Source organism: Furipterus horrens, unplaced genomic scaffold (genome assembly GCF_987537825.1).
Source record: "Furipterus horrens unplaced genomic scaffold, mFurHor1.1.pri manual_scaffold_10, whole genome shotgun sequence".
Lineage (NCBI taxonomy): Eukaryota > Metazoa > Chordata > Mammalia > Chiroptera > Furipteridae > Furipterus > Furipterus horrens.
The window spans coordinates 20,017,431-20,043,849 of record NW_028327180.1 but is presented as its reverse complement, the minus strand read 5'-3'; the positions used below and the strand labels follow the sequence as shown (position 1 = coordinate 20,043,849).

General features: G+C 37.7%; 1 protein-coding gene across 1 annotated transcript in view; it reads left to right on the top strand.

The window, feature by feature from the left end:
• Window positions 1–26,419, top strand: part of DCHS2 (dachsous cadherin-related 2) — an 88,973-nt gene that overhangs the window by 46,161 nt on the left and 16,393 nt on the right. Inside the window, 4 exon segments of the mRNA XM_090290159.1 lie at window positions 2,648–2,782; window positions 2,998–3,207; window positions 7,995–8,852; window positions 17,232–17,345. Coding sequence (XP_090146285.1) covers window positions 2,648–2,782; window positions 2,998–3,207; window positions 7,995–8,852; window positions 17,232–17,345 — 1,317 coding nt within the window.

Genomic DNA, 26,419 nt, shown 5'->3' with positions numbered 1-26,419 from the left:
GTATGTATATAAACTATACTTATAAATAAAGATCTTATTTATCTTTATTAATACACCAGGAGTGAGGAGGATGTGCCTCACACACCCTAGGCTTGGTTGGAAGCTGCTCTGTCCAGCAGAGTCTTCGTGACCACGGCGAAACAAATTCTTACCCAGGACACTTTGTTATGTCTGGGGGAAGGAAGGTGACTGCTCTCTCTAATGGAGAACAGCGATTAGACCTTCTTCCCTCATGCCTTTTATTGAGGATACACATGAGAGATACAAGGTCAAGATTCATGAATCATCAATAGCTTGGAGGCGTTAGGATTACAGTTGACAGTAACAGATTACATGTACTAGTACAGAGGGTACAGGGACCAGTCTGTGTCAGGGTCTATCACACATCTTGACGCCACACTGGCATTAGGTGCAAGGTTTCATACATTCCTTGCTAGAGACTGTTTATGTTACATTAATGATAAAGAAAGCAGAGCAAGTTCTAAAGCATAATAAACATTCTTTAAATCCAATTCCCACGGAAACCCTCTGAGTGGCTTTCGGTTATGTCTCCCGCGCAGCCTTATGTTGAGGCTTAAAGACAGGCACGGCTGGGATTGCTGGCGGCAGTCATGCTCAGGCCGGGGCTACAATTCCCTAAACCACGAGGAGCGGTTCCCTACACAGGAGAATTGGAGAGGAGTGATAATTTTATAGACAAAAACAATATTGAATAATAGAAATAATAAAATAAGAAAGTTTTAAAGAAGTCAGGGGAGTATTGGTTATGGTGGCAGAGCACATTATAGACCAATGAGAATAATGGTAACAGTGGAAGAAAGGGAAAATATAAAGATTTGAGTTTATGTTGAAATATCTAAAGATATTTCCTAGGCTTGACAAGTGCTTGAAATCAAAAGTATATAATATTTAATATATAATGTTATGTGTGGTATATAATGAAGTCATATAATAAGTGAGTAAATTTATTTCAAAAAGAAAAGGTCCCAAAATTAAAAGGTTCTGTTTTCCATGTAAGCTCCATGCAGGCAGAGGCCATACCTGTTTGATTATCGCCATCTCCTTGGCAGATTAGCGCTATGCTTGTCACCTAATTTTGCTCACCAAATATTTTAGGAAAAAAATTAAGTAGATGGCCCTGGCTGGTGTGGCTCAATGGACTGAGCGTGGCCTGCAAACCAAAAGGTCACTGGTTCGATCCCCAGTCAGAGCACATGCTTCAGTTATGGGATAGGTCCCCCGTTGGGGGCATGCAAGAGGCTACCAATTGCATGCACTGATGTTTCTGTCCCTCTCTTTCTCCCTCCCTTCCCCTCTCTCTAAAAATAAAATCTTAAAAGACATAAAGTAGATGTAAGATGGTATTGTTCCCATTTTCATAATGTAGGAAGAGATAGACAAGAATAACAACTTAGAATTTTTAGAAATTCTTTCTTGGCTAGAGGAGAGATTATATGATCATTACGGGGTCAAAGTAATCGCTATGATATCAAATAATCATTACTGTAATTATATGCCTAATGCCTAATGATAGGATGAAATATTTTGGTGACCTCTGGCTATATCAAATACATTGATCCTATCTTATTAGATTTTTAAAATGTCATTCAAAGGCCAGAAGATTATCTCAAATATCTCTTCTCTTTCAAAGGACATAGTAAGAAGACATCTATATTTATTTTTATATAAAACTATCATGATATTCCACTCCTTTCAGCACTTAGTTCTATATTACATTCTCTAGATCATAGTGAAATTTACTTTTTAGGATTGGCAAGATGGAAATGTGTTAATTGAAGTTTTGTTTTTTCCTTCGCTTAAGAACAAAGAACAGTATTTCATCTTTTATTAAAGTATTAAATCATATATTCTAAGTACTATATCTATGCCTAGATTCTTGTCAATTAAGAAAAAAACATAGAAAAATAATTGAAATGAACTTGTGTAAAGTGCAACTAAGCTAGAATGGCATCGGATAAACCTGTTCAAGTTAAGGGTATGAAAAGTCTTCACAACCAGTGGGGAGATGGTCTGATACTTTTCTAGGGGTGAAATGAAACCACCAAAAAATATGGGAAGATTATTTTCAAAATATGTAATAATGCAGCCCCACATTTCCCACTCCAGATAGGAGACTGAATGCTAAGTAGAAAACAAGGCAATGATATGCTGGGAAGCAGCTCTCTGAGATACCTTCTGCTCTGGGAAAAGAACAGAGTATCACAACTGAACGCGGGCTTGGAAATCGGGGGTCAATCCATGAAACTGTCCTTTGCCCTGTAGCTTACAATTACGTCATGAAGTCACAATCAAGGGTGTTAGAAAGAGTAATTAGGAATATGTTGGAGAGTCACACACTCATAAGAAATTTTTTATGGAAGGGAAAAAATCTTAAGCATTCACTGTGGGGAAGTCTCATAAGACTTTTGAAAATCAAGCATTTTGTCTCATGAGGCTTTTTATTCAGTAAGAACAGCCAAAAGGGTTGTTTTGGTCTTTTTTTTTCCAAACCTTAATTTGAATGTTGTTTAAGAGTCTTGCCTTTTTCATCTATCGCCTAATATGTTCATAGGAAAAAGAACAGGAAAGCAGATGAATGTATTTCAAGGGGATGATTGCTAAAACTGTTCTTTCCATTTTCCTTAAGGAATCAATTCCAAGCTTCAGTTTGAAATCATGCCAGGTGCATCGTTTGGGGTGTTTGAGATAAATCGTGATACCGGGGAGGTGGTGACAACCACCACACTTGACAGAGAACTTCAGGAGGTCTTCACCCTTCGAGGTAAGGGATCCCTCGACTCTGCTAAACAAATAAACAAGCACAGGCAGTGAGAGCTTTGGTGTCGCAATTTTACTTTTCAGTTGGGGTGTCTTCAAATGAAACATTACTGACCCAGCGCCACATGGCGAGTGTGGTCCGATTCTGTCTGGTTACGGCAGTGGACTTCATGTATGAATTAACAGTCCCAATCTGTGCCATTTTCCATTCCATGTCAGTACTTGTACGAGACGGGGGAGTCCCTTCCTTGTCTGGCACCACAACCATTCTCTGTACCGTGGAAGATGTAAATGATCATGCTCCGAAGATTATTGTCCCCACTCGTGACATTGAGGTTCTGGAAAACCAAGAACCAGGGGTTGTCTACACTGTTTTGGCTTTTGATATGGATGCTGGCAATAACGGAGCTATCAAGTATCATATAATTGGTAAGTATTTTCTTTATTAAAATTCCCCCCAGGACACTGACCACGTTGACATTCTGTATGGTGATTATTCTGTATTTGGTGTCTGTAGCAATGTCGACAAACTACACACCCAATTAGAACTGCTTGATGCCCTGGGTTTCCGCGTTACCTCCTTCCTGCAGCCATCCAGAACCACTGCTGTCAACAACTCTTGTAAAGCTTTCTATAGCGCAATACATTGTATTGCCTTCAATTATTTAACATCAGTGGGTGTACAGGTGGAACAGGTAGCTTTTTGTTTGTTTCTCTCTTCTTATTACTTGTTTTTATTATTTTGAGCAATTCAGACTTTTTTCCAGATCTTTCTAAATGGGCCTAGAGGACATGAGTGGGCAAACAATTCCCAGATCTGAATACCAATGTGACACCTCAGATCGACAACCACACCCTGAAGACCATGGTCTTTAGGAACTTCCTCCCTGGAAGAAAATTTTGTGCTGTGGCTCCTTTTGGACAGAAGGCATAAGGATTTCTGACAGAATAACTTCCGCATCAGCACAGTCAGCTTGAGAGCGCCATATCTTATTGATCTAAAAACAGAGTGATTGAAGAACCCAATTTTTAGCTTACGTCAGAGAATGGCGCACAGAATGGTGGGAGTTAGGAGAAAGCAGTGCTTCAGAGGGCGCTTCTGATGCAGAGAAGCTACTTCAAGCTCTTGTAAACATCGTTTGAGGACTGGCTTCTGGAAGCTCTCACTCTATACATGCTATAGATTCTGTAATCAGGCTATGTTTTCTTTGTACCTCCCATTTCACTCAAAAATGAAAACAGTTTTATTGCCTTTTCCCCTGATTATATAATGATATATCATTGTTATAGAATACACACATATATATAATTTATAAAATAACAAAAGTAGTAACAAAAAATCTTATGTCTTACAGAGTTAGCTCACTTGGTATTTTGAAAAACACTTTTCTGTGAACCTCAGTGAATGCAGACACAATTTTTATACATATTGGATAATTGATGTGCACTAGTTTGCTACCTTATTTTTAAATTGAGTATACTGTGTAAATCTTTCATGCCAGCGACTACACATATCTAATGCTGTCTCTTATGCAATGCATAACATCATTTATTTCACTCATCCCTCTTTATGGTCATTTAGATATTGAACAGCCTTACTATTATAAAAATGCTGTGCTGAACAATCCTTATATTATTTCCTTATGATAAAGGTATATCACAATGCCATCTGAAGAATAATGCTCCCTCCAAGTGACTTAGATCAATAAGCCCAATTCTTACTTCTTTCCTCCTCATGCAGTAGAATAGATGTTTTCCTTTTCTGTGAACTCCATCTACTTTCTAGACCTTCTCAAACTACCTCTGGTTTATATATTTTTTAATTTCCAATCTGTCATGACTGATACCTTTTATAAAATGTAATAGGTATGAGTTACTGGGGAAAAGAATTAAAGGCATGCAAAATGCAAATGCCAATTTTTAAGAACTATTATTGTATTATGCAAACTTAAAGTTATCCTCTTGAGTTGCTATGAAGTTTTCTAAATGCTTAGTATCAATTTCTGCATTCAGCTTGTTGAGGATCAATTACCAGCAAAGTTCAGACTGCCACCTGTCTTCTTCCGTTGCATCAGGGAGGTTCCCTGTCTGCACTCATTCACTTTTCTTCCCTGTTTGGCCAGTGTTTCCCCTTCTGTATGCTTTCCCCATCACTTTTTACCAGCCCTTCCCATCTTGAAAAACATCCCCCTCTGATGCATCCCTTCATTCACTAGCTCTTTTCCTTGACAATCAAGCTTCTTGAAATCCTCTGCCCTCTGATTTCTGTGCCTTTACCTCACTTTCATTCCTTAGCTTGTTGCGGCGTGTTCCACTGAGGGCACCCCACTGAGCCTATCCTTGCAAAAAACACTAAGGATCTTGTTTTTGCTAAATCTGTGGGTCCTTTTCAGGCCTTAATTTATTGGACTGCTTTGTGCCTTCGTACATCAGGCCCTGGACATGGGGTGTCACCTTGACTTCAGAAAGTCACTTTCTCCTGATCCTTATAGACAAGCCTTCCCAATGTCTTCGTTCTCCTGGTGGCCCTCTGACTTGTTGGAGTTCTCTGGGTCCTTTGTGCTTATCCTTTTTCTTTTCTCAGAGACACACTCTAAATGTATCATTTCATCCAGTTCCCATCTTCAGCTACCATTAGTACCTCTGTATCTTCCTATCTTTATAGGAATCCTAGATCTCAGTCCCATTAGAGGACTTTTTAAAAAATAAAATTAAAGTAATAACTTCACACAAATATAAAATTAACAACTGCCAAAGATTTTCATTTAACTCACTAACTAGTGAACAAACAAAACAGATGTGAAACTGGTTCAAGGAAATTTCCAAGAAACACACACACAAACACACACACACAGAGCAAGAACCATTTTTGCTCGACTTTCCCTTAAAAAAATTTTTGTTCCACATGTAAGCATTGAAAATGCTTGTTCACATTTTTTTATGTGGGAGGATTGTTATTATACCAGTAACGCTTCTGAGTTTTATAACCCCAAATCAATTAATGGTCTTTATTTTTACTTATTTACCGCTTAGAAACTTGAATAGGTCCTACGATTTTAGTTCATAACAAAGACCCTCTCCATCTACCAAAGCATGCATTCCCCAGGCATGAAGGTCAGTCACTGTTTCAACAGGGAACGCCAATATTAGGAATGCCCCTTTCCTCGGCAGAAAGTTTTACACTCTGGGGCAGTAAGTACACCCTGGCCTTGTTGGGATGGGTGAGAGGTGAGCCTTTCTTTTATAACTTGAAAGGAGGATGAGTGCAAAAGTAAATGGAGGAAAGATAAACCCACATGATCCTAGGTGATTTCTCAGGCAGAACAGTTTTAGGGAGACGCATATGTAAAATGAGATTCTGGAAATTACCTTGAAACTACCTGTTCCCAGGAACTCCTTGGAAAGCTTCATATAACCCTGGTAGCACTCAGATCTCACTTTAGAGAACTGTTCTGAGCACTCTTGTCTTTCACCCAAGCCCATCATGAATTCTTCCTGCCTTACTCCTTCCTTTTCCTCCTTCGTGCTTTTGGAGTGTGGCCACTTCCTCTCTGCACATATGATTTCAGAACCTCCTTTATTCTTATCAGGCTTTGATGATGCTGCCCAGGACTCTTTCTAAAACAGAAATGTGATTCACGACACTGTCCTGTCTGCAATCCCTCAGAGACTCCTGTGGATTTTAAGATAAAGTATAGACAGTTCAGCAGTGTACACAGGGCACTTCATGATTTGACCCTCTCCTTCCCTCTGAAATCCACTGTAAACCTCTTCCTACCCTCAACACTCAAATACCCATGGGGCCCTGTGTTCACTGAAACATTTTCAGCCATTAATTTCTCCTACCCTGGAACTTCACACATGGCCTTCCCTCTTCCTCTTGCTCTTCTGAAACTTGTGGGCTATCTTCCTCTGATAAGCAACTCCTGGCCATCCTAGCACAGGTCTGTGTGCCCTTCCTCTGGGCATCCCAGTGCCCTGTGTGTAGGATTTTCACACTGTGCTTCAGTGGCCAGGTACTGCCCCACTTCCTCCTGAACTCTGAACTCCTGGAGGCTGGGATCGTGTCCTGCTCTCCTCCTATTCCAGCATCCAGCACATACTTGGCACAGAACAGGTGTTCTTTTGATGTTTTGTGAGTGAATGAATTGCTTTATCAACCACAAATGCCACCGAAATGTAGCTTGTCTGATCATCCCTATGTTGGGAACAAATTAACCATGTCTTATGAATAAATACAAATGCCAGTTCCTTCTCTTCAGCCCCCAATGACTGTCCTGTTCTCTGAATGCCAGTCCACTTTGTACCCACGTGCCTCTGGTGGGCTCCGGTAAATTCCCACAGTATTGGGAACAGTGTGCCTCATGCAAGAACATGGCCAGCAACTTATTGAACCACATTTTTCCCGACTCATGTTCAGGGTGACTTTCAGATGTCTTCGAAAACCTTTTGTCCTATGTTCAGTTTTAACTTTTATTCCACTTAGCGCCATGAACAGTAATAAAAGAAAGATGTTTTTGGAGGATACAGAAATGAATAAAACTCTCCTTGCTTATCTTATGGAAGAAATAGACAAGTGTTTCACTATCTGTAATGGAAGTGCTATGATTCCTACACAAAGTACCATGGAAATGTGGAAGAGGAGCTTATCGCTGTCACATAAGTGCCATGTAATCTGTAGTGAGTAATGTTCGGGAAAATTACTATCAGTCTGTTAATTCATGATCGATATATACAAACAGACATTACATCCTGTTTCTTATCCTTGCCTACTATAGTTTTATTTCATATAAAACATACATTTCAATCCTCTCAAAAGGAAGTATATGACTATCAAAACTGTAGATGCACATGGACAAAAATCATACTTCACAAATCAGTCAAAGCAAATGTTCTAATTATTGATTGAATTAAGATAGATACTGATTATACTATTTTGATTATCCCTGATAATAGAAACTTCATGAGGACAGGGACTTATCACCCATGTTCACTGTTATAGCTCAGTACTTACAAAAGCACTAGGATGTAGTGATCAGGAAATAAATATTTGCTGAATGAATGAATCTATATATATGAGGGTGTCTCTCTCTCTCTCTCTCTCTCTCTCTCTCTATATATATATATATATACATATATATATAGCTAGCCAAGGGCTGCTACTTTTTTAATTCAAGTGAATTTTGAGGGTTTTTTTTTTTTTTTTTTTTTGATAGATGGAAATACTGATGAGTACTTTGCTATTAATGAAACATCAGGAGAACTCTCAACCACTCGTGCTTTGGACCGGGAGCAAGTCAACAGTTTTGCCCTTGTCATCCTATGCTCTGACCTGGGGGATCCACCGAGGAGCTCTATAGTGCAGCTGCAGGTTAGAGTGTTGGATGACAATGACCACAGCCCTTCCTTTCCCACGCTTCATTACCAGTCCTCCGTGAGAGAAGATGCTGAAGTGGGGACGGTGATCCTTGTGCTCTCTGCTGTGGACAAGGACGAAGGCCTGAATGGGCAAACGGAGTACTTTCTAACAGATGAGCTTTCTGGTGCCTTCACCATTGATCCTGTGACGGGCACTCTAAGAACGGGTCACACACTCGACCGAGAAGCCAGATCTCAATACACCTTCAGGGCTGTGGCCAGAGACTGTAGCGTCCAGGGCTCCAGAAGCACCACAGTAATTATAAAAGTACATGTCACTGATGTTAATGACAATGATCCAGTTTGGGAACGGAGCCCCTTTGACGTTTTCCTTTCCCCTCAGTCACCTATAAACCAGACAATGGCCGTTCTGAGAGCCAGTGACCCAGACTTGGGGCCTAATGGAACTGTCATTTTTAGTTCTGTGGAGACCCAGTCAATGCTTTCTATTAATGAGTATACAGGAGAGATTCAACTTCAGCAAAACCCATCTTCAGACTATTTTCCGATCTGGGTGCAACTTAAAGTTATGGACCAAGGGGTCCCAGCTAGGACAGCTATTGGTCTCTTGATCATTCACATGGAAGGAGAAGATGTAAAGATGTCCTTCAGCCACCACCTGTATAAAGGGATTGTACCGGAAAATTGTGAGGCAGGTAAGTGTCCCTTTGAGGGATTTTTTTTTTTTTTTTTTTTTTTTTGGTATTTTGCCCTCAATTTGGCAAAATGCTTAAAACTAAGGATTTATTGTACAATAGGAGTGCTACTTAGACATTCATTTATAAATTTTTGGATCTAACCAATTCTTGGTATGCTAATTTTCATCCAAACTATATGAGAAAAATATGCTCAAATACAATAAAACAGATACAGGTGATTATTTTTTCTCATAACACTAATTGTTTTTCAATAATTTTTAAATAAATGTATGCCATAATATTAAAAACCTACTAAAACAGATTAATTTAAAATATCGTTCTACAGAAAAGAAAAAAAATGCTTCTTTGTAGATAGTCGTGAATTGAAAAAAATTCAATCTAGGTAATTATATCCAACTCGAGTACAGAGAATTGAATCTTCTGATTCTTTCACTCCCCTCAGAGGGCAAAGCAAGGAGACTCGGGGGTTTCAGAGAGGAAGAGTTTGGTTGCTAAAAGTCTGATGTGTGTTGTGCGCTTGCTGTTGTCATTTTTTGTTTTTTGTTTGTTATTTAATCATAATTCAATTTTACCATATACCTACATAAGCCACTATTTAAAAGGAAACCTGAATTTTTCTGAAATTACTTTTTTTCATTTTGTAGTGAAAATATATTTTACATGTTATATACTGCTTCCTATATGACAAGAGAATATTCAATTTAATATTGAATATTAAATTAGGGTTGTTCTCAATGCAGATTATTAACCTGACTTCTACCTTTTTTTGAATTATGGGTTGCTTACTCAGAAGTCCTGTTATTGCTACTAAACATAATTAAGAGTAAATTGCAATTATCTTCATTAAATGAAATGTTAGTGGCTTCCAAAATAAGTCAGAGATTTCCAATCTATATATATTCTTATATGTAATGAGACTTTCACATAAGAGTTAAATGTTTAAAAAAATTAGATTCTTCTTAAAGCTATACTTCTATTCCTTTTAAAAGGCATAAACACCAACCTTATAGCAGATCCTGATGGAAAGTAAACATGTTCTAAATTTTATAGCACAAGATATATTGATCAATCTTGCAGTTAATCTGATAAAATCATACAATCATGCCCAGCCTTCATCTGCAGTGCAGATATAAACATTTCTCCCTAAACATATTTGACATGTAGTCTTTCAATCTCTACTTGAATATATCAAGTAATGGAGAGTTTAGGACAGTGGTTCTTGAACTTGAGTATAAAACCAGTGATCTATGACCCTCCTCCTCTGTTGCAAATTCTGCTTCCCAGTTCTTCCAGGTTCTGCTGAAGTCTGAGGTCCAGACTCCACGATTTGTAACAAGCTCTGGAAGTGATTCATCATTGCAGGTCAAAGTTGCAGAACCCCTTCATTTGAAAAGTCATTTATATATTGAACCCGGGTCTGCCTCCTTTGTGTCTATCCATAAATCTTAGTTCTGCCCTCTGGAGCGCTCCACAGCTATACACAATCACTCTTCAGATATTTTATCTGCTCCTTGAACACATTTTTCTTATTAGAGTATTAAGTGCCAGGTACTTTTTTATTATAATGTATCAGTGAACTAAAAGACAAAGTTGCTGGTTCTTGTGAGACTTCCATTCTGGCAGATATCAATCAACATAAAAAATAACTGAAGTATAGTATATGTTAGACGGTGGTGAGAGTCATTGAACAAAGGAAGAGCAGAGCAGGGTTAGAGGGAGGAGGGAGTGCTGGAGGAGCGACAGACTGCAGGTAAGATCAGGCATGATTGAGCAAGTGACATTTGGGCCAAGACTTGGAGCGATGAGGTAGCCATTCCTAAATTTGGGTCAGAGCATTTCAGAAAAAAGGAAAAGCTGGTGGGATCCTGCTCGGTTTGTTCAAAGAACAGCAAAGAGGACTGCGTGACCGAAGCAGAGTAAGCCTAAGGGAGAATAGCGGGAAACAAGGTCACAGGACTAAGAGGACTTCGGATTTTACTGCAATAATTTTTCCTTCTCTAGTCTGTCCACCTATCCTTCACGTAAGAGGGTTTGCAACCACTGCTAGTGAACATTCCCATGAGGAGAAATCTTGCGGGGCAATAGATATTAAATATGTTATTCCTCAAAAGAATTGGCATGGAAGCCATCATTATTATTATAATCTCTTACACTAGTGAATGAAATTTCTAAATCTATCTAAGGCATTTCCTAATTGTCAAGATATCCTTTCTCTATTCTCTTAGGATCAATTTGCTGAATTAAACCTAAATAAAGGGCAGTGTTGAAGGCATCCCAAAGAAATTGTTTCACTATGAAATTAAGTTATGGATTAGTAAGTGTACTAATATTTGTGGTTGAATTCAGAAGTGATTTAATAATAACACCAATAAAAACTGCTGTGGAAGGGGCAAATTTTTCCTCGTTCAGTGTGCCATTCATTTGTACGTCATAGGTTCACTCTGTTGCTAGAAGGAAATGACCTTAATTTTATTTTAGCCTGTTTCCGATCATTCCAGCAGCATTTCATTAAATCTGTACACCTTCCATCTACTCCCAACCGTTACAGTTGGGATTAATCCATATGGTTAAGAGTAACATGAAATAAAAAATTAGGGTAGAAGGCGGTGAAGACCAAATTACGTTCTTAGCTCTGAAGCTCAGCCTCTTGTTTAAGATTCCACCAGAAAAACTAATGAATAAATGGATGGGAAGCTTTGGTCTTGCTGTCTGCAACATTGTGTATTCTTTGACCTCGGATCACAGCTGTCCGTCTTAATCCTCTTGTATTTGGGATTATTAGATAAATTGGTTTTTACAGAACTTAATGCTCTCTTTATTAAATCTTATACATAGGGAAGGCTAGAACTACTTCTGGCAGTAATATAAGCATATGGTATCCATGCATATCCAGGTAGGTATATACTTCAGGATATCTGAAGAATAAGTTGGGACCTCACTTTGAAGACTAACTATGACATGTGTGAAGGACAGGAAGTCTAAATTGAGAAGTAAACCAAAAGCATCAGCATAAGGCAGGAAGGAGAAAGGGGGAGAGAAAGGATGCCAGTCAAGAAGGCTGTTGAATCTGATCTGTGCCTGGACAAGTGGCAGCAGATTAAAATGGGCAGCATGTTTAGATAAAGGCACCAGAGATCACCCCATCCCTGTTTGGCTCTCGCAGCGCCTAGAACACATCCCCTGGTCCCAGCATTCCCACTTATGGCCACAGATGAACACAGAGTACAGGCCAGCAGACCTGCCATGGGGACCACTGTTGGATGAGGTTGGCATTTTCCCCAAATCTGTGCAATGAACAGCCTGAATGCAGGGTTGGATGGTCCTGCAGAGGGCCTGCAGCTGCAAAAACAGCTGCGGTAGAGCCAGGTCAGCAGGGCAGAGTTCTGAGCCTGAACATGATGATGTAACTGACCAGACTCCTTTCCTAGAGAAAAATCTAAGAGCCAGTGGACAACACACAAAGTCCCATTTCATCACAGCAAGTGCCCAGCCCACCCACCCACCTGCGTCACCTTACAGAGGAGCAGCACAAGAGGGAGGGAACCTCAAAGACTGAACATGTTCTCAAAAAAACACTAAGTCACCTAAAAGTCCTGTTTAAGGAGAAGAGACCCTAAATAGTGTTTAAGATGGTCAGTTTTTTGACTGTTGTTTATCAGGGTGGGGTTCATAAGAAATATTAGATCAATCATGACAAGTTTAAAAAAAATTTTTTTGCACATCTTAAACTGTTCTGTGCAAAACTAACTCTGCTTCATTCATTTTTAACTATTAAATGCTACTCTTATCTCTGTTCTTGAGATGCCCCTCATTTTTCTATCCTTCCCCATCATACTTCCTATTAATGTTGACTATATACTCAATACTACACACTCAGTATTCAGTTTTTGAAAGATATAGGAAGCAAGTGGTCTGCTTTGTAAGGGTCTTGAACATCTATTTTATCTTATCTCTGTTCTTGAGATGCCCCTCATTTTTCTATCCTTCCCCATCATACTTCCTATTAATGTTGACTATATACTCAATACTACACACTCAGTATTCAATTTTTGAAAGATACAGGAAGCAAGTGGTCTGCTTTGTAAGGGTCTTGAACATCTATTTTATCTCTTCTCAAACAAGACAGTTATGATGATTAAATGAGCACTTACTAATCTGGAAGGAATTTTGCCATCGTGGTTACCAACAGTTGTAAGACATGGATATGAATGTACAGCCAGAAAGAGCTGGGAGAAGCTTCCCATTATGGATGGCAGAGCCAGAAAAACTTGTTCCTACTAGGTGTTCACCAAACATTTGTTGAAATAATTTCACCACTTAACCATTATACTTTGACGATAACAAAAGCCATATGCCCCATTGAGAATAAAACCGGACACACTAATAGTGGGACAGATCCTGAGTTCCAGGCAGGGGAAATGGGTCACACAGAGGTGCAGGGACTCAAGAGCGTAAGTTTACCATCGTGCACTGCAAACCCTCTGAAATAGCTGGACAGAAGCTCTCGTGAGCTTTCCAGTGACAAGCGGGAACAGAGAGACACTGATGGTCTTTACGTTGGCAAAAAAAGGGACAAAGCAATTTTTATTTTGTAGAGGATTACTGTGGAGGTCTTGTGAAGGGTGGCTGAAGGGGAGCAAGATGAGTGAGGGGGACTATGGTAATAATGCACACGGTAAGTGCCCAGGGCCCAGGCAAAGCCATGGCACTAGGCCAACAGGTAGGATCAGCCATTGTTGCTGTTAGGTTGCTGTCTCTGTGGAGGACGAGTTCTAAGCATTTTTTCTATTCAGCCATCTTGCTACTGTCACTCCCAAATTTTCTACTTAAATGATTGAAATATGTTTAGCACTTCAGTAGCTGGACATTTAAGGGATAATAAATAATTCAAAATCATCCAAATGTTTAAAGATCTGTTTCTCTCAAGTCGGTCATCAGCTTTTAAAAAACTCTTGCATTGCTTAGAAATGCCAAAAATAGAACTCTAGAATTATTTACTCATGGACAACTTATAATAAAATATTTTCATAATTATTTTACCTAAATGTTTCAATGGCTCCGATTTCTATCGTAATAGATCATTAATATTTAAAGAATTATGCTTTTAATTGGAGAGTTTACTGCTGCTATAGGTGGTGTTAGTTTTTAAACTGTTTTTGTGAAGAAAGAAAAAACCAAAAACATTATATATATCATACTTCTTGATGCAATGTTAGACATGAAGTGAAATTCTTAAAAGCCTGAAAATATAAAAGATAAATTCTTCTTTATGTTTTACTTCATAAGAATTGAAGGTACAGCATTGGTTTTTGTATTTTACAGTTTCTACCTTGATGTGAAATGAGAAATAATTGTAAGTTTTATCTTGGTGCCCAAAGACAGACTTTTATTTAAAATGTACATAGTAAGCCAAGACCTAGAAGGATTCAAGGCCCTGTAGTTATTTCCTCTTTGTCAGCCTGGCTCAAATTTAACCTTTGTCAGATGAAGAAAGTTTATAAATATTTGCAGCTCTTTGCTGACTTTCGCATCTAGTTTGGAGTATTTTTGTTGAATGAAACTGTTTTTGCACTACAATATCATTGATATTATGAACATTTTGTTTGCAATAAAACTAGTACTCTTCCTTTTACGGGAGCGACCATATGTGATTCTTATTTGCAATTCTGTCTTTTACATGTAAGTGAGCTCCATGTTTTCTTTTGTAACTGGGCCTATAATAAGCATCCTAACCCATGAAGAAAAGGCCGTCAGCATGATTGTACATCTTGACTGTGTAGCTATGTTTCTTTTTTCTGCCATTCTTAAGAATATATGACAAGCCACTTGAAATAAAATTTCCTGTGTTTAAAAAACAAATTGTGTCAGGGAGCACAGCACTGTGATCGAGCACTGAAGATAAAACACACTGCCCTACTGTGAAGGCATGTTCCTATCCAACATGTAAGACATTTTTATAGTCACAGTATGTCACTTGAAATATGACCAAAAAAAGGCTCAGATTATAATGAGCGTGTGTGGTAACTGGATTCCACCATGATTGATTAAAATGCTTTGTCACTAAATAATTTCATAACTGGCTTCAAAAGAACAACAATTTGGAAACCCAGTAAATGCTTTATAAACTTTGTCACAGTTTCTGTTCAGCATGATGATTATGAAGAGAATAATAAATCTAGTTTTGATGTTCCATTCCTTCTCCATAACGAATTCTGTTTATGCCTTTTTCACTGAATTTTCAGTTTTGCAGACAATATCACATACTTGTTTCTTTTAATATTTATAGCACTTATTGCATTTTTCTTTGGGTATTAAGTATTAAAAAGGCTCCTGGGGAAAATATTGTCCATTCCAGCTTTTTCTTCCTCTCTTCTTTTTAATGAAACACTTTAAGTATCTAGAAAAAAATAAAAGATAGACCCATTTGGCTTAGTTTAGGGACCACTTTTACCATGACATCCAGCAGGATGGGTTTCAAGCCTGTTTCCTGGAGATTGCATAGTTAGATTCAATGTGGATGCCCAGCAGAGATCTTGAATAGGTGCTATTTTTTTAACTACCGCAATTTCCAATACCAGATGTGATATAACATTGACTGATTTAAACAAAGATGCTGTTGGTTTAAAAGGGACCTGTAGGCAGAATACTTTAGTAACCCCCCCTCCCTTGCTTCCTCTCTCTTTCTTCTCAAAATAGTCCATTTTTTCGCATATTTACTAAACATTTACTGTGTACAGAGGAACAAACTTTTGATACTCAGAACAGCATTCTTGATTCTCAAAGAAGTATGCTAAACAAAAAGAAACAGCCACTGTTTATTTGCGAAACTAATCTAGAGTTACACCCTGCAGATCAGTGATTGCTCGGGGACAGAATGGGAGAACGTTGACTGTAAGAGCACAAGGGAACTTTGTGGAGTTGTGGAAATATTCTAATCTTGAGCATGATGGTGGTCACACGGGTATATATAGTTGTCAAATCTCATAGAACCATTTACTTAAAATAAGTGTATATTTTATATAAATTTTAACTTAATAAAGTTTATTTAAAAAAATAGTTTTAAAAACAGGACAGGTAGTCCTGGGAGGGAGACAAATGGGCAACCAGGACAGGAAGCAAAGCAAAGGTGAACAGCAAAGGGGAGAGGCTATTACAAATGAAGGCAGCAAAGTGCTAAGCTGAGGCCCAAAGGGATTCATGGGAACCCTTCCGGTGAACTGCCAGTTCTTATCACCCCAGTGATTGTATTGCCATTATCAGTTCTTGCTAGTTCTTCCATGCTGGTAATCAATCAGTTCTCTATAACCTGAAATGATTTTCTTCTTCGCTTCTAATTCCTACACCTAACTCAATTTCTGTTTTGTTTTGTTTTCCCCTTCAGGTTCTCCTGACTACTCCTGCAGTAGCTTAACAATTCTTGCATGAATTAATATAATGCAATTAATAACTCAGTTACCCTCTAGTTGAGTTGCTTTTACCTACAACCATACTGGAAACTGGTTGAGAAAAGATTGCTAATATTTATACTCCTGTTACCTCCTTTCCCACATTCCACTTGCTGTTCAAGGGAGTGTGTCAAAAGATGTCTTTAATGTCTCCAGTTTTGTTTGTTTTTTTTAATTTCTCCTCCCACAACCCTAGTTTATTGTCTCTTACTTGGACTATTGCAGTGTTACCTTAATTGGGCTCTCTGCTCTATTCTTACCCTCTTTGTTCTCCACAGCATTCAGAACGATATATTTTAAAAGTAAGTCTTATTATTTTACTTCAAGTAATTCCTTAAAATGCTTCCATGACTTGCCACACTGCACCTAGAATAAAATATGATCCTTGCCTACCTAGAGGCTTTCTTTACTTTCCATCTTTTCTCTTATTCACTGTGTCTTGACAAACCAAGACCTTTCCTGGCCCAGGGTTTTTGTAATTGCTGTTCTTCTAGAATCCTTTTCTTCCAGCTCTTTTGATGGCTTCTCATGCTTCAAGGGTCAACTGGAAGGTCATTCCTCTGAGACCGCTCTAAAAGAATGTCTGCCTCCTGGCAACTGAAGTGTTTCCTATCATATAACCTTGTTTATTTCTTCCCAAGGAACTTAGCAAATATAAAATCTACCTTGGTTGCGTATCAATTTAATGGCTTGCTGTCTGTGTCCTCCCATCAGTTAATAACCACCGTGAGGATAGAGATCTTTTATATCTTACCTGTCACTATCTCCCTAGCAGCTAGCATGGGATCAACTTACTTGAAGAGACTCAATAAGTAACCACTGAATGAATGAACATCTGAAAATGTAGTAGGCAAATAACAAATACCCAGTGTTTCTTATTCTTTCCTGAAATTTTCTTTTTCTAAAATTTTTTTCTTCTTCATTTTTACAGGTACTTCTATCGTGACTGTAAAAGCTTTTGCTCCTAACTCAATTCAAGATAGCATTAAATATTCAATTTTCAGTGGAAATGAAGATGGAGTTTTTTCCATGTGCTCCAACTCAGGTAAGTCTTTACCCAATAACAACCATATGTCCTGCCTTATTTAATGTTATTAGTAATAAATGCTTCTCCAAAGGAAACTCAAAATTTGCAAGGTTGAAATTGTTATAGGTAAATAATTTAAAAGATAAACAAGAAAGTTTTTATGGTAGCAGATGGGAAATTGTGGGAGATCAAGAACTATTTATTTGTTTACATGTTCTTGCTAAGAATTTTATTATTTGCATTTCCAAATTAGACAGTTCCTATTCTACTCTTTTAATTTTTGAGATGAATTGGTTTCTACTTACAATTTACCCATCTACTTGGGAGAATTGAGATATAATATGGAGATCATTAATATTGACATTGAATTGAAAATAAGCACACATGTCTAGCCTTAGGGAATTTTCATCAGATTCCTGCATTCGCCACTGAATGTCAACAATGCAACAAGAAAGGACAGCTGGAAAGGTTTCTATGTGGTGGTAAAGAAATTACTTCCAAATACAGCATGTATTAAATTTAGTTTTAACAAGACCATTATTGTGTTTTAAATGAATACCAATTGATTATTTGAAACATACTTTTTTGACTAACAACTATGTAGTAGATATGTATCTACGCTTCATTGTCAACCCTCAAGGAGAATGTTTTTAATAATTTTTGTATTACCATAGAACTGCCTTATTTAATCTGTACTGCAGGCACATGGGAAGAATTGAGAGGAGTAATTTCTTAAGCAAATGCCTTCTTGTCCAGAGTAGTGGTATGACTTCTTGACCCACACAGCCCTTGGTCAGAAGCTTTCTGAAGGGGCCTGCTGGAGTCTTTTGCTCTTCATCTCATCATTTAGTTAAAGGGTGGTACAGGAAGTCTGCTGGCAAGAGGGCCACTGCAAATATCACCAAGCCTTACGTATCTACCAATCCAGGTGCCTGAGGGTTCTAACAGCTAAGATTAGAACCTTTAGAAAGAAGGAGAGCAGAGCTTGCATATTTTCCCAGGCTACCCAAGTCTTTCTGCTGTCTCACTCCTGACGTGACCCACACATGGCCTTACTTTTTCTAGAATATCTCATTAAAATGCACATAAAATATCCTTAGGGTTAGTCTAAAGGGATCATCCACAGAAAACCATTTCTTCAATTAATTATCTATGTTGAAATTTATTTCAAAATTTCATGGTGAAATAGCTATAAGATGATATGTTAAGACACACAAAACTGTGTAATAGACAAGAGTAAAATAAAAACCCACCTATTTGCCACCCATCTGTAGAGATGAGACATTAGTACTAGATCCTTGAAATACCCTCTGTGTCCCTCTCACATCTCTTCTTTAACCCCAGAGGAAATCAGTAGTCAGCAATCTGAATCTAGTCTTGATAACTGTCTTTTTTTTCTTTATAATTTTCCCACTGTGTTTGAATCCCTAAACAATATGCTGTTGAGTTTTACCTTGATTTAAACCACATAATAGAATCATGCTGAATGTACTCTTCGGTGACTTGATTCTTTACTATGATTTAAGAGGAATAGCAAAGAATGACATATACCTGCTGCCAAGGTTATAAACTAGAACACGACTGTTGTCATCAATACTCCCTTTGTGCCCTCCTCTAATTACAGCCTTCCTCTCCACTACTTCAGGCCGACCAATGTCCCAGCTTCAGGAATACTCATTCCCTCGTAACTTACAGTAAATGCATTACTACATGTAACATTTTAATTTTGCTTTTCTTTTCTGAATTTTCTATAAATGGATTCATATTCTTGTATTCTATGGGATTATAATTTTTAATTCAAAGTTAGGATCATTCATGTTAATGTGTAGTGGGGGTCCTTTCATTTTCACTTCTTTATGGTGTTGTATAAGTCTGTATCATAACTTATTTATCCATTCTGCTATCGATGGACAGTGAGGTTTTCCTGCCTGGGGTTATAATGAGAAGGCCTGTTAGGAACATCTCATGCATGTCTTTTGGGGCACAGGTAAGAAGTTCAGGCCCCAGTGTCTAGACTGGCATATGCCTGGGAGGATGCGTTCTTCAGCTTTGTAGATAGTGCAAGACTGTTGTATGAAGCGGGTTGTCTCACTTTACATTCCACCAGCATTAAGTGACAGTTGTCAAGGTTGTTCATGTTCTACTTTCTCTTGCTAGTCTGGTGGGTATGAGATGGTATCTCATTATGGGTTTTTTGGCGTTTCCCTTATGACTTATGAATTTGAGCAAATTTTTTACAGTTTATTGAGTATTCCTGTTTTCTCCTTTGTGAGATTCATATTGCTATCTTTTGCCTAATTTTCTACTGGGTTGTTTGTGTTTTCTTTCTGAAGTGTAAGGATTTTTAATATATTTTGTTAGTATTTTTCCCTTGTTTTTTGATGCAAACATTTCTTACTGTTTATGACTTATCTTTCACTCTCTTCATGGCATGTTATAATGTTAATGAGTTAGAATTAATCAGTCTCTTATTCTTGTAAGTTGTTTAAGAAATTCTTTTCTACCCTGAAGTCATGAAGATAGTCTTACATGGCCTTTTTAAGTGTTATAGCTTTCTTGTGTGCACATGTGTATCATTAGGGTATCTAGAGTTGAATTAGGAATAATTCCTTTTTTCTTTCCTTTTCTTTCATTTTTTCAATGAAATTGCAAGTTATTGTAAATAGCACTAACCTACTCCTGTGATCCCCAGTTTCGCCATTGTCATATATCATGATTCCATGACCTTTTACTAGACTGTCACTCTTTCCCATTCATTTGTTGTGTAACCAACACAGATACCACACTCTACTACACTGGCTTTATACTAAGTCTTCATATCAGGGAAGCTGCCACCTCCCCCCCAATATTTACCCTATCTTCATATTCTTCATGAGTATATTCACTGTTAGTGACCCTTTGCTCTAATATAAATGATTGAGTTCGCTTGTGAAATTTTACCCACAAACCTATTGGGATTTTTTTCCCAAGGGAAGGAGATTTATTCATAAATTTGGGGGTGATGCACAGCTGTCTATATCTTCATGCATATAACCCACGTTTGATTTCAGATGAATCCTCATCCGAATTAACAATGAAAATGTCAAAGAAAATCAGGTAACGCCAATCTATAATTGAAGTAACTTCATCATCCGGCCACAATATCCTCCATTCAAATCTCACAAAGCCCTGCATAGCTGTGCACTGTAGACAATAATCATCTACAAAAAGTTCCTTCTTTAAATTTACTTTTCTTCTTTTTAATTGTGGTAAGAACATTGAACATGAGATCTACCTACTTACCTTTTTAAGTGTACAATACAGTCTTTTAACCAAGAGACACGACGTTGTACAGCAGGTCTCTGGAACTTATTCATCTTGTGTAACTGAAAGTTCATACCCATTGGACAACAACCCCCCCACTTCATTTGCTCCCATCCCCTGGCCCCCACCTTGCTACTTCCTGCTTCTGTGAGCTTGACTATTTCAGGTAACCCAGAGAGGTGGAATCATGCAATATTTACCTTTCTGTGACGGCTTATTTCACTTAATGTTCTCAAGCTTCATTCATGTTGTCACATATGACAGTATATTTTCTTCTTTGTTAACATTGAATAATATGCTGTTGCATGTTTATACCACATTTTCTTTATCCATTCGTTTATTGATAGACATTTAGTCATTGGAATTTTTATTTAAATTGTATTAATTCAAATACCCAAATACCAGTTTTGGGGAAACCTATACCTTTACAGTATTATCTTCTAAACCAGGGATAATATAGAAAGTCACACCAATATTTTTCTTTATTTTAATAAAGTTTCAATATTTTTCTGTAGCAGGCTTGTATAATTTTTGTTAGATTTAGTCTAAATACATTATACTTTTTCTTGCTAAAGTAAATGGAAAAATGCTTTTTCTATAGTGCTGATGTACACACTTGAAATTGGTTTTATGTTTTAATTTTACATCTAGCAAACTTGTAAACTTATTAACTTAGATATTTTTCTGTATGTTACACATATACAATCATTATCTGAAAATGACTACTTTCCCCATGTTTGTTAATAGTTACATAGCTATTACTCTTCCTTTAATGATTAGCTTGGCCATTTTAATATATATAATTGAAGTCTAACATTAATCAGTATCTTGCTCCTGAATGATACAAGAAATTTAGAATCCGTTACCTCCAAATATCTCTTTTTTAATTTGTAGGCTTTTGTTGACCACTGCTTTAGTTCTTTCAAATTAGGCATTATTAATATTTTAAATAGATTTACCTGCTTCTTTGTGACTCTCTTTGCTAACTGTTCTTTCTTACATCTCAGATATTTCTCTAGTATCATTTTCTTTCTACCTGAAACACATCCTTTAGTGAGGGTCTATTACAGTAAACTTGCTCAGATTTTGATCATCTAAAACTGACTTTATCTAAAATCTTTGTTTCTAAAAGATATTCCTTTCTGGGCTTAGAATTCTAGGTTCACAGTTACTTTCATCATTTTAAAGATTTTATCTTACTGTCTTCTGGTTTCCAATTGTTGCATTAACAAGTAAGCTTTAGCTCTAAATACCATTTATTTGTATTTTTTAGAGCTCCAGTTAGACAGTTAGACAAATATTGGGAGATATCACTCTCTCCTGCATCTCCTTTTCCTATTTTTCATCTCTATCCCTTTCAGTTCAGAGAAGTACTACATTTTTCATTTTCAGACGTTTTCTTGGGTTTTCTCCAACTGTTCTTGGTCTTTCAAAAGTGTAATCTCTTATTTCTTGTTCATGTTTTGGAGCTTCTTTTTCACATAGGTAAACATATAATAATTACATATCCTGTGGCCAATAATTCCAGCATCTGTAGTGTTTGAATATGTATATTGCTCTCTGTAGATTTGCTAGCTCTCATTGATGACGTCTTGTTTCTCTGTGACTTTTGCGCTTAACTATGAATTGCTCATTGTTCTTGAAACACTTTTGTTTTGTTTGTGAGGACCTTCAGAGCCTGGGTTGAATTTCTTCCCTTTAGTGAGGATTTGATTTCCCTTCTGCAAATCACCTGGACGCATCATCAAGCAAAGCTTAGTTTAAATCTAATTATTGAGGATTTTTAAAAGTATATAGCTCTGATAGTTTGGTTACCATATATTCAGGCTTAAGCTAATGAATTATTGGCAGACACTGTTTTTTTCCCTCCCTGCCAGTCAACACCAAGGTCAAGAAAAGCAAGATTCTGTGCATCTATTTTTAATTTTTTTAATATTGATGACTCATTTGGAACCTTGGGAGCCTTTGGATTTATAGCTTTATTCTGATTTTCCTATTAGACTCTTCACCTTTTGTGAGTTCAGTCTTCTTCCCTTGTTTTTCACACCCTGTGCAGCTATCAGAGATGAACCTCAAAGAAGGAAAATGTGTTAGAAATACTTTTAACAAAAATAGGATTTTATTGCTTGCTTGCTTTCCCAGATTACTGTTTTCATTTATTTTTTGTCCTCTGAGGATTCTCTACTACTGTACCAATTCAATAATGTATTTCAATACATATACACACAATTTACCAAGCATGTTAGTTGTTTTTATTGTGAAGATCATTTTATTATAAACTTTAGCATATTGCTGTCAAGATATGTTTTTTTAATCATTAAATATAATATTAAATTTATATTTATGCCACTTTTGTCACATAATCATTAAACTTATGTCTAAGGATTTTATGAATATATGTTCTTTAAATTGTATACCAGTTAAACTGGAAAACTAGTGTGTATGATAAATCAATGGAGTTTAAGTTGTGGTCACTTTTCTTAATGGTAAAAATGGGAGAAAGCCATTTTATTAGTTCAGTAAGTTATGATTAGATGGATATCTGATGGGCACTGTGTTTTCTGTCCATCTGTGCCAGACTTTGCTCTGTGTTCCATAGACACAAGCCAAAGGTTTACTTTTGTATCCAAACATCTTGTCACTTGAGCTTAAAAATATCTACTATTCACTGTCTAAACCAGCATGAATTTTGGAGTTGGACTAACGTTGTGTATGTCAATAACAGATGGTAGAATTCATTTCATTATTTGTTAGATTGACATAAAACAAAAATGACCAAACTTTCAATGTTCCAAGGCTATAGCTTTAATAAGAGAGAGTTTAAAGGCTTTGAGATAACATAAATATTTATCGCATTCTGCTTTGGTTGTGTATACAAGATGCATGTGCATGGTTTGTAATTGGCTGAAATAACCTGAGCATGCTGTCAAACATTTAGCATTTGAAACCTCTTAACCTCATTTTGATGTGTATTTTATAACTTGGACAAAAGCAATATATGTACGTATGTCAGAAGGAAAATATTACTACAGTTTCATTCTCAAGTTATTGTGTAACTGGCACTCTAACAATGAGAATGAACATGAAGTTGGTGTTGTGAGGCCCCTACTCTGAAGAAAACATGGTCTTCTGCCCACACTATTAGACAGAGCCCAGGAGTGCTTTTCATCTCACCGGTGACAGTAAATCCTTGATGTCTCTGAGAAAAATACTCATATATCATCCAAGGCAAAATTAGGATCTGGTAGGCGCGCCAGCCGTGAATTATCTCACAGACTGGTTATTGTCTTTTCCACTTGCATAACTTTCACAGCATATGCCAATTATTATGCCAAAAATGAAAACCAAGCAAGGAAAGCATTAGAGCTGCAGATCCATTCCAAGTTCAAAATTCCAATTATCAAAGCCTAAACACAAGCCTTTTATTAAAAACCCCACTTTGATGTGCACTATAATTGGCACACTTTCTGCTCAGTGACACTGGCAATTTAGTGTTGCATTTCCATTGTGTTTCTCCTTTACTGGTAGTAACAGCACATGATAGCAAGCTGAGTGCCTGCTTGGTGGAGACAGAGTTCCAGATGAGAGCTTGGGACCCACCTCAGACTGGGGATCCTCTGCCATTTGGGGGTGCAGGCTCTGCCCTTGTTTCGTGGAAGTTTCTAAAGACCAGCTTCCTTCATTACCTGCTCATCAAAATGCAGCTTAATGATTCTCCAGCTGCCAATAGTTAGATGTATTTTAAATTTTGTCAGGGGTGTTGGTAACAGCAGACTGTGGTTTGTAAAAGTAATTTGATTTTATTTCTGAATTGGTAGCTAAATCTGTTGACAATAAATGAAAGTGATTTTATGAAATTTTAAATTTGGTAGTATAGTGAATTCTTCATATAGAATATAAGTATTTAATTTCTTTTAGTAACAGAATAGGCACTATAAAACGCCCCCAAACTTACTCAATACCAGAGTTAGAACATTTCTTGGGTCAGGTTGCTTCCCTAGGGAGACTGGTTCAGAGAGAGCTCTGGGACTTCCAAACCATATATCCAGGATCAGGTTCTTTCCCCAAAGTGTAAAATTTCATAACAGTCTGTAGCTATTAAATTTTCTCTTTCTAAATCCAGACATTATATAACGATATTCAATCTATATCTGGTGATGGGGGGAGGAGAGATGAGGGTACAACTCTGGAATCTGCACTATCCGACTTCAAAGAAATGTTCTAAATATGCACTCTAGTACTGTTCATGGCGACCCCCATGAAGTCGTTATGAGCATCCCCATTTTAAGGAAGAGGAGCCTCAGCTCAGTAGAACCTGAATGACTGAGTCCAGGTCACAGCGGTAGCGGTGGGGAGCCAGGTAATTTCCTTAAATTAAGTAGCTAGGTCTAGGATTTATGCTTGGTTTCAGGTTTCTCGAACTCCAAATCAATACCCATTCAGCAAATCTTTATTCAATGGAATCTCTGACAGTGAGAGCCAAGTAAATTATAACAATAAGAATAACGAAGTACCATATGATATCACCTGATACAGGAAATTAAAGAGCAACATAAACAAACGAACTAAATAGAACAAAGAGTAGAATAGTAGTCAGTAGGGGGGAGGGGGGAGGGAGAGAAGGGGGATAAGTAAGGGAAGGGTCTAGTCAAGGAACGTGTATAAATGACTCATGGACATGGACAACGGGGAGGGATATGACTGTGGGAGGAGGGATGGGCTGGGTGGGGGGAGCAATGGGGGAAAAACGGGACAACTGTAATTGAAAAACCAAAAAATAAAAGAAATTATATTTTTTAAAAAAAGTAAGAATAACAATAAATTCAGTAAGAAATTTAATTGAAAGGGGCAGGAAAAGACAGAGTAGAAACCAAAGAAGGAAATTATTTCAGGGGAAGAATTGTCTTATTTGAGGGAGAACCTTGAACATAGCACAACCCTCAAGGGTCGCTTTCTCTAGCCTGATTTCTCTTTTTATACAAGGGTGTAACAAATGGTATCGGGTACCTTCTCGATGCCAGACCTTGAGCTAGATACTGGGGATAAGATGGTGTAAGGGACAGGTAACCATCTCACCTGGCAGGACTTCCCAGTCACAAGGAGTAACTAGACTGAAGTGGTTGAACAAAGCACAGCAGGTGCTTGCAAGAGTCTGTTGAAGGCTGACAGTGATAGTAGGGGGATGGGTGTTCTGGAAAGATCTCTGAGGAAACACAGGAGTGATGACTGTTTGAGGCAGACGGAAGAGCCTACAAGGCAACTTGGAAACAAGCAGTTGAAGAACAGAACATTTACATGTGCTATGTCCAGAGCATAGAGACCCACGTGGAGAATGACATGCTGAGGCTTCTGAGGTGAGAGAGGATGAAAATGATGACATTTATCATAACAGCTGAGGAAGGCAATGGAAGGGTTTTACACAGGACAATAACAATGTCATTTTTATTATTTAACTCAGAATGGGAACTGGATTGGTGGGGAGACCAGGGAAGTGGCTAATGCAGGGGACAAGATGGGAAATGCCAGTGGCTTGTCGGAGGGCAGAGGCAGTGAAGATGGAGACAGGAGGACTCAAGAGCTGTTTGAAAGGTGGATTTCCCAGACATGACGATGGACCAAATAGATGACTTAAGACACAACGCCCAGAGTTCAGATATTTTATAGCCTCTGTATCTCCTTCATGTTCGAACCTTGCAAATATCTGCATGCTCTCAACTTTTTTTCCACTGTATCCCATCAGTAGAGGGAGGACGTGAGCCAACAGGGGGCTTTGAGGGACAGGTGAGCAT